This window comes from Pundamilia nyererei, unplaced genomic scaffold (genome assembly GCF_000239375.1).
Source record: "Pundamilia nyererei isolate P.nyererei 1_Seehausen unplaced genomic scaffold, PunNye1.0 scaffold00002, whole genome shotgun sequence".
NCBI classification, from domain to species: Eukaryota; Metazoa; Chordata; class Actinopteri; order Cichliformes; family Cichlidae; genus Pundamilia; species Pundamilia nyererei.
The window spans coordinates 7,571,489-7,586,828 of record NW_005187403.1 but is presented as its reverse complement, the minus strand read 5'-3'; the positions used below and the strand labels follow the sequence as shown (position 1 = coordinate 7,586,828).

General features: G+C 39.4%; 1 protein-coding gene across 1 annotated transcript in view; it reads left to right on the top strand.

The window, feature by feature from the left end:
- The first annotated feature begins 4,854 nt into the window (after positions 1 to 4,854).
- nedd4l (NEDD4 like E3 ubiquitin protein ligase) overlaps positions 4,855 to 15,340 on the top strand; it is a 41,783-nt gene continuing 31,297 nt past the window's right edge. The window contains exons 1-5 of the mRNA XM_013909112.1: positions 4,855 to 5,233; positions 6,988 to 7,061; positions 10,978 to 11,059; positions 13,451 to 13,489; positions 14,196 to 14,249. Coding sequence (XP_013764566.1) covers positions 5,189 to 5,233; positions 6,988 to 7,061; positions 10,978 to 11,059; positions 13,451 to 13,489; positions 14,196 to 14,249 — 294 coding nt within the window. The 5' untranslated portion in view covers positions 4,855 to 5,188. The remainder of the gene's footprint in view (positions 5,234 to 6,987; positions 7,062 to 10,977; positions 11,060 to 13,450; positions 13,490 to 14,195; positions 14,250 to 15,340) is intronic.

Sequence of the window (15,340 nt, the reverse complement as noted above, 5' to 3'; positions counted from 1 at the left end):
ATGCCAGCCCACATGTGAGTTTATGCCAGAGATGGGGTCCAAAAGAATAGAAGGTCCTGGAAAGCGGTAATGAAATAGGCGCTATTGTGTATATGTCACGATGATAATATTGATAATAAAATGAAAGGCCAGCAGATATTCTATACGCTTTGCATCTATTTGGATATATAAGCGTTGTGAAACCTTGTTGTTGTTCATGCAGTATTTTTATTCCATTTGCAAAATTTCAGTGATTTTTTTTCGCTTTTTTGGGGTTTCTTTTTGAGACCCTTAATATACACAAATATGTACCATATCTGCAATCAATCACTACAAAAATCCTCTCGTATTTTTCTTGTTCAACAAATAAAAACAGCATTATAATGCTTTTGGAGACATCGATGAGCTTCTGAGCGACTCATTCACATCAGAAAAAAACTATTTGTGAGTAATCACACAGTAAAAGCACGCTTTGTGTTGGAGGCCTTCAAACCGAGGCAGCTTGGGAAATCTCTCTTCGTCCCCCTTTTCAGCTCTGCTTACATGCAACAATGTTATATAATATGGCCATCTGCTCTTCCACGTGGATTCAAAACTATCACTGCCACACAGCCATGTGTAAGCCAAGCCAGTCCACATCTGAACAAGGATGCTCCTTGATGGGATGCCCTCCGTTGAATTGCTCACAGGTGCGCGGATTTATAAACCCATTTATACACGTTTCCAATAAACTGCGTCTTTTTGGGGAAGTTGTTTTGGTATGCGAACCTTCGTGTCTGTGCACGTCCGTTTGTGCTGGCGTTGTTGCAGTGGAATAGGCCTGAGGCACGTCAAGCAACCATAGAGCAAGGACTGAGGTCCCCCTCGAAAATAACAGCAGCGAAGGGGGGGGGGGTCTAATTTTCATAGATGTCTGCGCTCTCTAACTAAAAGCACACCAGTTCGAGGACTAAACGGGTCAAACAAAACAGCAATTACAGCTCTACAGTGGCATCTAGTGTTACTTCCTGGAACTGTTTCTTTTCTAAAGATTAAAGTCTGTTAAATGGACCAAATCAAAGGCTCAAATAAAACAGATCTGCTTTGGCTGATAAAAGCCGGGTGTTTGTCGCAGGCCTGACTGTATGCTCTGGTAGCTTTTAATTAGGGAAGAAAGCGTCTAGACTGTAGAAGAGGACCGGTGTTGCTCCTGAAAAGTGAAACAAACACACACACACAGACACACAAAAAATCATTTGCAGTCTTCAAATGTTGGCGCGCTATGAATGGAAGATCAATGAAAGACAAACATGCCTCATCAGATCATCAGATTCATTTCCTGTATTCATTGCACACATTAGTCAGTGCATAGTGTGCAAGTTGTGATAAGGCTTCTTTAATAACGGGTTTACATGGTGTAATCAATCTATTATTAATGGTTCAGGTATCTGTTACTATGCCAGCTGCAGGGTTTGGCATGTCTAACCCTCTAAAGTGCTAACTCTCCTTTAAAGTCTTGAGTCTTCAGCCAACCCTAGACATAATAGTTAGAAGTTATAAATCCACCTTTGAAATATTGCCTCAAATTATTGTTAATATGTATGGAGGAGGTCAGGAGAGACGTACAACAATGAGTGTCTACAGCTAACCGTAAAACAGGGTGGAGGGTCTGTCATGATAGGAACTGCATTTTAGCCAGTGGTGTTGGAGATCTTGTCAAAATTGGTGGAATTGTGAATGCAGAAATGCACCATTAGGATTCGATCTGCAATGAAATATCATTTGGAAAGTGTCTGATTATCACCAGCTTTATTTTTCAGTGTCAGTGATCCCAAAACTCAATGCCAGTGCGGTTAAAGCATAGAAAAACACAAAGTGGAACACTATCAGTCAATGATGGGCCTCCCCAGAGCCTGGACATCAATATTACTTGACAGGAAACAGAACAAAAAGGCAGGCAAATTTAAAGAAGAAGAGCTTTGAATGCTCTTCATGAAGCCTGGAGAACTATTCCTAAAGACTACTTAAAGAAACGAAAGGAAATGTTGTCATTTCTTTCTGTCATTGCAAATCATTTACTTGAACAAGCCTCTAATGTGTCGGAGTGTTACCAGAACAGATTTTTTTTTTTCCACAGCAGTTCACATAATAGAATAATCGTAATTTTAAGTTTAAGTTTAAGTTTATTCGGTCAACAACAACAGATTAACATTTTACATTTTACATAAAAGTACTCAATCAAACAGTAACCGAAAAAGGAATAGGCTGAAGCCTTGTGGCTTATAATTATCCTTTCCTTTACCCCCATAGGAATAATCAAATCCTTAACCAAGAAAATAAATAACATTGATAAATAAGTTATGTAACAATTTGAAAAGAAATCAATGATAAATCAAGAAATTAAATCAACACAAAATTATTCATCAAGCCAAATTTCTATAACCTTGTATGATACAAATTTTTAAATTCTTCCTGAAAAATGTCTTCAGTTCATCATTAAGTCCATTCCATAATTTCACTCCCAAAACTGACACAAATCTATACTTAACATTGGTTCTCCTTTAGGTATTTCAAACACATAAGACCCTCTCTATCATATTTTCCATCTCTTAGTAGAAACATACTTAAAATACGAATTGGAACATTCTTTTTCATCACTCGATATGTCATTTCTAAAGTTTTAGAATATATAATGTCCATGAATTTTAACATAGATGATCCTACAAAAAACTGGTTGGTGGACTCCCTATATCCAACTTTAATTATTATTCTCATGGCTCTTTTTTACAATTTAAAAATTGAATCGTAATATGTTTTGTATGTGTTCCCCCAAATTTCCGCACAATAAGTCATATAAGGCAAACAAAGGCAAGTATACAATAAATAAAGGCAGTTCTTATTCAAAGAGTCTCTTGTTTTATAAAGAATAGAAACAGGCTTGGATAATTTCCATTTCACATGTTCTTTGTGGGGCTTCCAACAAGGTTTATCATCAATAATTACTCCTAAACATTTTGTCTCATATACTCTGTCACGGCTGGCGGAGAGCCGTGTGGAGTGGAGGAAAAGGAGGACCCAAAATGCAGCAAACTGATGATACGAGTGACGTTTAATTACAGGGTGGTAGTGGCAAAAACAGGCAATGAAGCATGAGTAATTACAAACGGAAACCTAAACTGGGAGAAACTAAGTGACAAACCTGGGACCATACAAAAGGGGTGCGGGGCAGAGAGACGCAGAGACAGGAACACCATAGAACGCAGACGAGCCGACAAAGAACACAGACCGACAACCACTACATATACACACACAAGGTAATCAGGTAATCACACACAAGAGGGAAGAACAGCTGAACCTAATACACATGAGGACCGGAGGAGACAAGCTGAACACAATGACAACAGACACAGACTTTCAGAACAAGACAGGAAATCTAGACCCGAACCGGACACAAGGGGGGAGGACACAGAATAGCTAGAACAGAGGAAAATAATCACAAAACACAAAAACGCTGGGTCAAAATGACCCAGGACCATGACATACTCTTTCAATTTCAACATTATTTAAATTGAATTTTACTTTAATATTACTTTTACTAACTCCAAATAACAGAAATTATGTTTTACTTTCATTCAATGATAGTTTATTAAATACAAACCATCTATTTAACTTCATGAGTTCTGTTTCTACTGTTTTCAGTAATTTCTTTATGTCCTTTCCAGAGCAAAATAAATTTGTATCATCAGCAAACATCACATATTTTAAAGTATCACTGGCTGTACAAATATCATTTATATAAAGTAACAATAACTTAGGTCCCAAAACAGATCCTTGCGGGACTCCACAAGTTACTTTTCTAAGTTTAGATTTCATGTTATTAATACTCACATATTGGAACCTTTATTCAAGTAACTATTTAACCAAAATTGTACATCACCTCTTAAACCATACCTTTCACACTTCTGTAAAAGTAAAGAATGCTCTATCATGTATATCAACCTATTCCAAACTGTTTTTCATCCACAGCCGTTGCAATATTTTCAATAGATTCCATCACAGCTAGAGATGTTGAACGATTTCTTCTGAACCCATACTGATGATCATTCAATAAATCATATTTATCAATTAAAGAATCTAGTTTGTTTGCAAATAGTTTTTCAAGAATCTTCGAAAATTGAGGCAGTAAAGATACCGGTCTATAATTTGACACAATCTGTTTATCACCAGTTTTATATAATGGGATCACTTTGGCAATTTTCATGTAATCTGGAAAAATTCCAGTTTGAAATGATTTGTTGCAAATATATGTTAACGGTTGAAGGACACTATAAAGAACTTCTTTAATTAGCGACATGTCAAGGTCGTCACAATCCATGGATTTTTTAGACTCCACCAACATATGTGATCGCACATGCAATAAAAGTTATAGTTGTAATTTTACGGTATACAATGAATATACAATACCTGACTCCTCTATGAGCTGAGTTAACTCGATTTCCAAAAGTGACTCTCAGTTTTCGCCCATCCTGGACTCAATTAATTTCGTGATCCAGATCAGTACCTGCAGCGGACCAGACCTGCTGCTTGCTGTGACTGCAGCACGTGATTGGCTGCCTGTTACAAGCCCCGCCCACGTCACGATCCCCTTCGGGCTCTCCGTGACGTCAGTTAGGTGGAGATGGTGATATTATATGTGAAAACTATCTTACACATTCTGGCTATTTCAACAGTGAGACATAGTTCTACATAACACAAAAAGAGCGAGAAAAAAATTAAACGACCCACTTAATTTCGACGTCCTCTTCTTATTTAAGAGGCGCGTTAGGGAATTCAAGGCGCACTTTATTGGCTGAGTTTGACAGCAATCACGTGTTCTTGGCACGCGATTGGCTGAGCTCTTAGGAGGAAGTCAAGTGTCACAACATTTCGGGAGGGATAAGCTCGGAGTTGACAAAAGCGGTTTGCCTCAGTCGAAACATTTCGCTACACTGTAATTTTTTTTTATTTTTTTCATTTCCAAGTTGGGTCCTGGACGGACCACGCGGGAAACGATTACGTTATCCGGTTGAGAACCAACCACCCGCGGCGTGCCGAGGACTTGCTTTCACAGTGGACTTTACCTTCACAGCTCGGCACAGAGAGGAGAGTGGGACTTTATTGTTCAAGGCTAGCTAGCTAGCTTTGCAAAGCGGCTTGTTTTTGTGTGTATATAGCGTGGACCGCAGGCTATATGGCTGCGAATTACGAACCGATATATGGACTTTCAGAAGATGAGGTAAGCTTTAAACTCAACCGAGCCCATAAAAAGTATACTACAACCAGGAGTCTCTTCAAGAGGGGTGCAGCCAGAGATGGCCAGCGTTAGCCCGATAGGCAAGCTAACAACCCCTTACCCTGGATAACATTCCAGTGTAATGTTCGGCAGCTGTCAGTTCCTCCCTGTCTTCGTGTCCACTAGTTTTCTCAGCTCATTTTCAGTAGCACTTTCACCACTGTGCCTACAGTCGTGAACCCAAGCAGTCCAAGTTAGTCGAGCAGCCTCTGTTGGTTCGTTCCATCCTCGGTTTAATTCAATTTATGGGCGACTTGGAGCTTAACCGCTACCTCGCAATGCTCTGTTGAATCCCAGATGTGCAGAAGGGAAACCGACCGATTTCTCGGGTGCGATGGCTCGATCCCGGTACAAGCTCGACCGCTGTGTCAGATTTAAAAACTACCTCTTGTTTGTAATCGTGGCTGCCTGATAAGTGAGGTGATCTTGGATGTAGACGACTGAGTTGCCATGGCATTCAGATTTACATAAAGCATGTAGCCATTAATTATGAAATAATTCAAGCGTTATTGTTTTTTGTTTTTGTTTTTAATACTGCAGCATCATAGTCACGAGTCAAACATTGGGCATCTATGTATATCTCCAAACATTTTTTTAAAATAGGGGAGCTGTTATATGTGAGATCGGAGCAGTGTACTCTCAAATGGCAAGCAGTGTGGAATTTTTTTTTGGATAATCCTGGTGGACAGCTAAAAATATATCTTTAATGGTTTCTCAAAGGGGAAATAGGGGTGTGACTCTTGATTGTTGAATTTGCACTCTGCCTGCATTTGACTCATCTGTCAGTCTGACCAGGAAGGATGTAAGAGGGTTCAGCTTCAGCAATTCACTGAATCTGTGTTACGTAGATGCACTTTGAACCCTGTGACGTTAGTTTCTCTAACATCTATGTAGGGATTGGCCGATTTAGCTCCCGATTATCAATATTGGTTATATTAGCCACTGGTAATTTGTTCTGTCACTTCAAGTTTTTAGTATGTTATGTGACTTAAATGTTTCAGTGACAGCAAAGAGGAAACAAATACCAACAGCACCACCAAAATCATGATATCTGGGGGAAGGATCTTAATTGGCTAGAAAATATTTTTAACATCGGGTTTGAAATGTTGGCGTAGAATTTAGGTGCCTTCTTGTGTTAACATTGTATTTATTAGAATTTTTTTTAGTAATCATTAGAAGAAAAGGTGAACCCTATCATTTAACCCACTTTGATAGCTCTGGGGTACCCTGCTGACATGAGGCTTGTCTGTAAAAACTTCCCTCACACACACACACTAAACAGATGGGGATAGTATTCATTGATGATTATACCATGAAACAAAGCATTTACTGTGATCATGAGGTAAACATTCAGTAAGGCACCCCACTCCCCTTTTCTTCTCACTTTGTCATCTGGTGTTATGCTAACATCATTAACTATGTCAGAGACTTCCCCAGTAAATTAATTGCCGCTGCAGTGACTTGGAGAAAAGTGTAGTCACAGCCTGGCATGAGGTGGTTTAGCATATTAAGTGTCTACATATTTTCGGATACTGCGTTTGAGTTTTGGTGCCAAGTTACAAACGGCCATTTATTTATAGGTGAGCTTTATTGATTTAAAAGGCAGCTCATTGCAGCTGGCTGCTTGAAATATCTTAGATGACTTAACTTAGCTGATTAAATGTTTTGACCCATCATCTCTTTCCCTCTGTCTGCAGCATGAAACACGAGTGTTACGGGTTAAGGTCATTGCAGGAATTGATCTGGCGAAGAAAGACATCCTTGGAGCCAGGTGCGTATCATGGAATTTCTGAGAAAACGTCAGAAGATACTGTTTTTGTGTTAATAATAGAAGTGTTAGGTTGCTTTCCTGCTGTCATTGTGAAGGTCTGGTGAGTGGACTTGGGCTTCTTTCTTTCTGGTGCTCTACATGTTCTCTTCCTTGACAAAACTAGGTCTTTTGAGGCCTTCAACATTGCATACACATCATCACAGTTTAGATGGGTCATGCCAAACATGTCAGCTACTTCACTCACTAATAATGATTCGCCATGGATCATTACATGAAGAAATCCATGCTTAAGGAAAACTAGACAGACCTTAGTTGTAGTATTGTGTTTAGCATCCCAACTCTTTGGGGTTCTCCTTCTAGCCAGTCGTTTTTAACCTTGAGCAGCACAGTGTTATGCACAGTTCCTACATTCCTTCTAGTTACAGACCTTGCACCTCAAGTGTTAATCAATGATTTCCATCCTGCCTCTCCTATCCTACTCATAACCCACCTCTGTTACCCTTCTTCCAGATAAAAGAGCTTGACTAATTCTTATACATGCCACATACCTTCCCACATGTGGGAACACAGTGTGGTTAAACTTTTGATGATCTCTGAAGCGTTATGTCCATCAATATCTCCCTCCCATGTGTGAGTCTGTGAAGTGCAACAGACTGTTAATACAGTTTTTACATGATGTTACATAATAACTTTAGTTATTGTAATTTTATTTTTGTTAAGCAGTGTAACTTCTGCTCCTTGAATTTTAATTACCCACAGCTTTGCTTTTGCTCTAATAATATGCTGAATGACTCGCTGTCACTTCTATCAACACCACCTCTGCCATCCTGCTGGCTGTTGTTGTATTTTTCCATGTGCCAATCAGAGACTTTCTTCTTAATTTGAAACTAGCTTTCTAGTGTCAAACTAAACATGGAATATTTATTATGCTGAAGCGCAAACTTCCATTAGAAATAGCAATGACCAGTAAGTCACTTAAATGGCACAGCACTTCAGCTGAAGAGATCTAAATCTTAACATGTGACAGCTTTTTGCTGTTATAGGTCTTTTAGCTACATGTTATTGAATGCCTGAGTAGGTTTGCAAATGTGATTGCAATGCAAAACATGTAGCAAGACTTCACAGGACAGACTCACTGAAGATTGCTTATCATCATTCTTTAAAGTAACATGTTGCATGAGGCTGTAAAGAAATATTTAACTATATTAAACTGTATATCTGTCTGAAATCACCACAGGAGCACTGGAAGCCTCTTCTGAATTTGAGCTCTGTGCCTACTGTTGATCACAGTAATGTATCTGAACTGTAAGAATGCAGACATTGTTTGAGGAAGAGCTTGGCATGTGTAGCACTGTGTGAGTGCTACTCGCATGCCAGAGTGCATGTGTTAGCATCCTGATGCCCTGCTGGCAGGACAGCTCAGCCTGGCTCAGGAGAAAGCTGAACTGTAATGCAGTGCACTGAATGAGGTCTTGATGTGTGGCTAGCTACCACAGGAGACAGTGCTGACTTGGCAGTCTGTCACCTCATAAGATGCTCAAACAGTTCCAGCCTGTTCTTTTCTTCTTTTTGCTCCAAATGTGTTCCTGTCGGTGCTCCTTTGTGGCTCGTGTGTTACATTCTGTTGTTTCAGATTAAATGAAACACTCTGAGGTTTTGTTTTCACCGTTTTTGTGCGGCGATGAGAGAAACGCAAGGAAGTAACTTCAAAGAAGAAGTGTACGGGGCTATGCTTTGATTCCGGCTGCTTTTGGTATCTTTAATCTTGTGTTGACCACAAGTAGCCTTTCTCCCACCCTTAGAAGGATTTTTGCTCATAGAAGGAAGGAGACAAGAAGTCTCCGTGCAGCTGGGATACAGTGGTCTCATTGTTTTTGTTTAATCGCAACATATCATAGAACCACACAAACACACAATTAGAAGCTGTGGGGTTCCTGAAGAGGTTAACTAGCAGCACCTGTTTTGCCTAGGGTATGTTTGCAACTCCTTCAATATCCGTCTGTCTGCCCGTCTAATTTCGTTCTTATTCTTTTGTTTTATCTCAACTGCTTCCTTCAAATGAAAGTAAGACTGCACTGTAGCTGCGAAATTGAATTGCTGATTAGGTCAGTCCTAATGCTATGGTTACTGATTATGTCTGAATAGATTTAAAACCCATTCTCTAATATTTTGATATTTAAAAAGTGTTTAAAATCCTGTATTTAACCTTAAGCAGTTCTTGCTAAGCAGCCACAATTGTAGCTCCTGAGACCACAAGAGGTTATTACAGGATGCTGTGGCAGTAAATTCTGTGAAGGGTGCTGAAATGTGCCATGTGGGTCGTGCCAGAAACCCCAAATCATCATCTCGACACAAAACGGCAATCGCACCATTCACCTGTGTCAACTCAGCATACTGCTAATTTGACCAAAGACACCTGAAGCCGAAGTAGTTGCGTTCTTGACTGCAGTGGTTTGAAGAGTAAGTAGCAGGGGAAGGGTTATTGTAGTAGTAGTAGGCAGTTATTGAGTTGCCTAAATTGCCCTACTAACATTATCTTCCACATCATCTTTATATACCACAGATAACAGTGTCTGGTGGTGGCTAACATGTATATTAGCTGTGTTGATACCACTTAATTTCAGTTCTTTTCATCATGTTGGGTAACAGCTAAGGTGTGTGAATATATTTTAATGATTTAAAGTCTGGACTTGGCTCTCTTGATTGGAATCCAGGTTACATATTGATGAGATATCAAGTTGGCAAGTCACCACTCACTTGTAATGCAGGTAATATGCATCTGTTAATAAGTTACAGTTGCTTTTATAAATTGTGGACTGTGAGGTACCAATTAAAGTGTATTACATTTGCTTTCACTGAATAAATCTCTAATGTCAATATAGCCATCTCTCTTCTAACACTACTAGAGAAACTAATTTGAACCTGCAAATCCAGAAAAGTGTAATTCACACCAAACTGTCTCTGCAGCACAAATATCTTATTACATTAGGTTGAGCAAAGGAAAAACAAAGTCTGTGCAGAAACCCTGCTGTTGCTTAGCTTCTTTCTTGCTTTACTCTTTGTTTTTCTTTTTTTTAACCTCCAAAATCTAGCTTTCAGTAAACCTAGTTGATTAACTTGATCAATAAAAAGTTTTTAACACAGAGGATGCTTTAAGATATCCTATTTAGATATACAAATGCACAAATAAAAGCATCGTCTGTGTTAATTGCGTTGTAATTTTAACGTGAAAGTTTCATGTAGGACTATGTAACTTTGCAAAGTCACCCCCTCCACATGTACACAGACCTTTTAAATAGTCAGTTCTCCCAGGGAAGGGTTTTGCAAAGTGTGACACGGTACCAGGTGTTGCCTGCTGTGACTAACATCAGACTAATTGGTCTTCGCAGTGAACAGTAGATCGCCGCTCAGACCAGAGCTCACTGGAGATTTCTACCCTGTCAGCACCTTCAAATAAGCCATGTGGGGAGTTTTAAATAGCACAGTCACACATGGTCTGCTTATTGTTTGTACTTCTCTCCTCAAAACGTTTAGCTGTTTCTATTTTTAGCAGTCTTTACCAATAAGACAGGATTTTTATTTCTCAGGATACTCAAATGGAAGGAGTGTCTAACTAAGGCGCACCAATTGCAATTTTCTTTTTCTTCTAAGTGTGAACTGTCTACACTGGAACTATAACTGATTGCATTGAGAAAAAAAAACTTAATTTGTTTGTATATGCTAATATGTAATTTGCTTTGGTCTTTTATCACTTTGGAAATCATTGTTTTGATATGGAAATTAAATGTAATATGAAATGTATGTATCCTATTTATTATAGATGTGTGCTGTTTTTGGTAAATATGTATTGCTGGGAGCAGATGGTTTGAATTTGGATATGCTTCCGACTTTTTTTTTTTCTGCTTTGGTTTTGCAGTGATCCTTATGTCAAGCTTTCCCTCTATGTTGCTGATGAAACTAGAGAGCTTGCCCTAGTCCAAACAAAAACGATTAAAAAGGTAAGTCCATAAGTAAACAGTGACTTTGAAGCGTTGAACTGTAGCATGTTTAGTCTGATGTTTGTTGTCTTAGAGGTGCTGTTTATGTCTTGGATGACGCAGTCACAAGTGGACAGCTACTCTGCAAATAAACATGGAGCCTACAGAAGTTTTGCAAACCTGCTTAATTATTCAGGGTCTCAAATTAAAGTCTAATCTTGACTCAAAACAGTGTGCTGCTCTATGTTCATTTTACAGCCGGTCTCACCAGCAGGGCACCTGTCGCTAATGGGAGAACTATTATAAATGGCAGAAGCTAACGGGAAATGGGCAGTAGTTTGGAGACATTTCATGCTATCACACTAATGTGCTGGTGAGATTTCTTATCGTGTACATTTACAGTTGTAAACAGAGTTGTTGGGAATAAGTCTGTTAGCCAGTACTAGTGCAGGAGGACGTTGTGTTTCTCCACTGGTAGGAAGAACACCGATTGTGTAGGCGTTCTTTAAATGTGGCTCCAGATAAATTTATGTACACACTGCTAAAACAAGCGAATGGCATTGTGTAGCCCACGGCATATCTGAATATGGTGTGAGCAGTTAAATCTGCGTGTGCATTCCTACACCTGTACTTGGAGGTTTCTCCTTGTGATTGGATCACCCAAGATGCATGTTAATTCCAGGTGAGAACAGAGCCGTAGCTTTATTCCTTAGTCACACACACTCAGTCACCAATGGCAGCAGACTGCTATGCAAGAAGTAATCTGGAGTTCATTGTACTGCCTGATGGTGCTTTGGCACATGGAGGGATCGAATGGCCAGCCCCTATATTAGTGGAGAGCTCGCTCGACCACCTGAGCCTTGAAGGCCCAATGACCTCTAATGAACCTACTTGTATTGCTTGGCTAGCTTGGCCACTCCTGCCAAACTAATCTACTTCCACACCTGCACTTTAGAAGGGCCTTTTCAGCCACTTAAATGTGCACTTATTGAGTCCCTTTTAAAGTCACAGGTGTGGGATCACAGATCATCTTAATACCAACACACACTCCCTACCCCCACACCTACAAATCAAGGCAAAGCTCCAGAAAGGCACAAAAAGGTGGTGCTTCCTTTATCTGATCAGGACAGTATAGAGGGAGACACTGGTCGAGCTCTTCCCCCGTGGCCTCTTTTTGAGGAGGAAATCTCTTCACAGCAGGGGGAGCTATTACTTGCCATTATTGTAAACCCAGGACAGGAGACGTTTCCGATTCAAAGGAAGCTGTAATTTGAGTGGAAGTGCATATTGATTTCCAGGATTTTTGAATTTTCTGAGCTGCATGGTTTTAATTTGATCTGAAATGTATTGGGTTCTGCTGCACTCCATTTTATTCTTTTCTGAGGCTGTACTTTATAATATGTAGGGGTTAAACTTTAAAGCATAGCTTGACTCAGTTTCTTACTTCCTGGTAGTAAAGTTGGTTATAAGAAGCTGCCAACGAAAGCCTGTGTTGGAGTCAAGCAGCTCAGGCCTACATGCAGCCAAACATATGCTGCCAGTGGCCATGGTTTTCTTTATAGGATATAAATAGCTGACAATAGCACTGCTATGTGGAGCAGAAAAAGAAGCAGTGGTGCTTCGCTCTTCTGTGGGCTTCATGTGTCTTTAAGTGGGACACTTTTGATGGCATCTTTGTTGTTGAAGCTAAGAGTTTGGCTTGTGGCAAGATGACATGAAAAAAATGGGATATGACAAAGAAATAAAAAGCCAATCTGAGGCAAACATCAGTATCTAGATGATGCCCTGAGCACAGAAGAGCTGAGGTTAGGCTGTTCTGGATATTTTTGTTTTTGTTTTTGCCTTGTGAGCTGCAGATTTCATTAATATTGTTCATCCAAGTACAGCGAGTTAATTTGTAATTGTGGTATCTCGGTAGTTTTAGTACAGATGTTATTTTATCGCTGCTGTAAAACATTTAATGTTTATTATTCAGTGTAACTTGTGAAATTCAGGTTTCATTGACATTTGAGTGTTTAAGTCATTTGAGTCACCAAAGGAATTTTAATGAGAACTGTCACTTAGTTCCCAGTCTAATAAAAACATCAAATGTGTGAGGCAGAAGGAGAGTGGATTGGAGGGGGGTGTAACTGCTGAGCTGATGCATCCAGAAAGTGGGTGAAAATCCTCACGCCTGTTAATCTGAAGGCTTATTCTTATCACAGGAGCAAGTTTGCTACAAACCTCCTCTAACAATATAAGAGAGGATCATTGGCATGCCAGATAGAGCCTAATTTTGCACGTGGCCTCTCTTCTCTCACTCTGAGTGGGATGCTTTTCATACATCTGTTCTCTTTTCTGTGTAAACTAATGATGCTGTTTATTGTGTTTTAATGCAGTTATTCATTGTGGCTTCTGTACACTGTGTTTCAGACCCTCAACCCAAAATGGAACGAAGAATTCTACTTTAGAGTGAGTTCAGATTTTGAAATGCTTTCGTGAATGATGATTATTATTTTTATTTATTTTTGCTTTGACAGTCTGTTATTGCTCTACTTTGGAGCAGGAGATGTATAGCTGTGAATCTTTGGTTGCAGTTTAACATGGTGATGAAACCCACGTCTTCCACCCCTGTAATCAAACAGGACGTTATAAGTATAGTGACATGATAACCCTAGACTGAGGGTGTTTAGTTCAGTTCAGTTCAGTTTGTTAGGTGGTTGATAGGCATCTATAATTCAAGTTTTTTTTTAAAATCAATAACATTTTGTGAAATTAAAACGATAGAATAGTTTATAAGATTTCATGGGTGAATAAATGATACAAATTGGTCATTTCCTGTTAGGTAGTTAAGTTGCATAATGATGTCATAATGTGCAATATGGATAACAGCCTTTTAAGAGTATAAGCTGTACCTTTGTGTCAACTTTGATTGCTCAACTCCTGATAGTGTAGGAATTGTTTGCAAGGAAACAGATTTTGTGTATTATAGTAAAATGAGTGCAGCTCAGGCTTCTATTTCGATAATTAGACAGCTGACTGCCTTCTAAGACTCTGCACAGTTTTAAATTATTACAAAACAAAAAGCAAGCAGCCAGTTACCCGCAAATGCACATACACTTTGACATAAACAGCAAGCAACGTCTCTAACATCTTCCTTATTTTGTTGCTCCCACAGGTGTGTCCACAGAATCACAGGCTACTCTTTGAGGTGTTCGATGAAAACAGATTGGTAAGATTCCCACTTTTGTAGATTTATTTAGTTCTCTCGTGTCGTTTAATCTGCTTCGTGCAATCTGTTCTCCTTGGAAATATTTGCACAATATATTGTCTTTCATTTAATGTCCTATGGTGATAATTTGCTTTCCAGTAGCACTTTATTTTGTTCTCTAGTCTCAGTTACGCCAATAAAACATAATGACTGTAAAACTGATATTGCTAAATTTGTCTCAACCAGTTCTGCTTTCATTATACCGCAGAGATTTTCAATAACTTAGAAGACGTTTTATTGACTTTGTCTGCCCTCCCTCGTGTGTTAACAGTTTTCGAGATGTGAACCATTTTCCCAGTTTAACATGACATGATTTCAGCTTTAGGCTTTGTAGATTATAAACAGCGTACAGTTTGTTTGACTGCTAGTTTCGGTACTCTGCTTTCAGACTGTAATCCACTAACAGCTCCTACATTCCTCTTATGTCAAATTTCTCAGATTTCCCCCACAGACGAGAACACTGGTTTCCTTGACTTGTGAAATTAAAACCCCTTTTAGGCCCTCAGTTGCCTTGACAACTAAATTAAATGTCTGCACATTGTCAAGTCTTGCAGTGAGTAAAACCATCACAAATAGGTCTTGTAATCAATTTACTAATTCACTCTTGGCTCTAAACGTCACCTTGGTTGGAGTATCTTCAGAGAAGGCGTGCATAAGAGAAGTGGTTGCTGACACTGTGGAGTCATTGTTCTGTAGAATAAGCAAAAGGCTCTGCTAGCAGTGTTATTTGTTTCCTATGTCTTCTCAGTAACTCTGGGTCCTGGGTTTGATGTTGTATAAAACAAACAGCGGATGCAGCCCAACATAGTTTTGGTGATCTTGGCTGGATAAGGCACATTCTGTCGGGGCCTCTCAGATTCAGGGCTGTTGCTGAGGACCATCGTGGGAGGTTAAAACATTTGGGATTTGTTTGGGGAGTGTCTTTTTGTAACAACTCGATCTCTAGTTTTATTTCTAGGTGAACCATATAAAGACATGACTATTTCATTGATCTAAGCATGTAACACATGTCTAACTTGCTCATTTGCACTCCGTCCCTTCTAAAAAGTGCA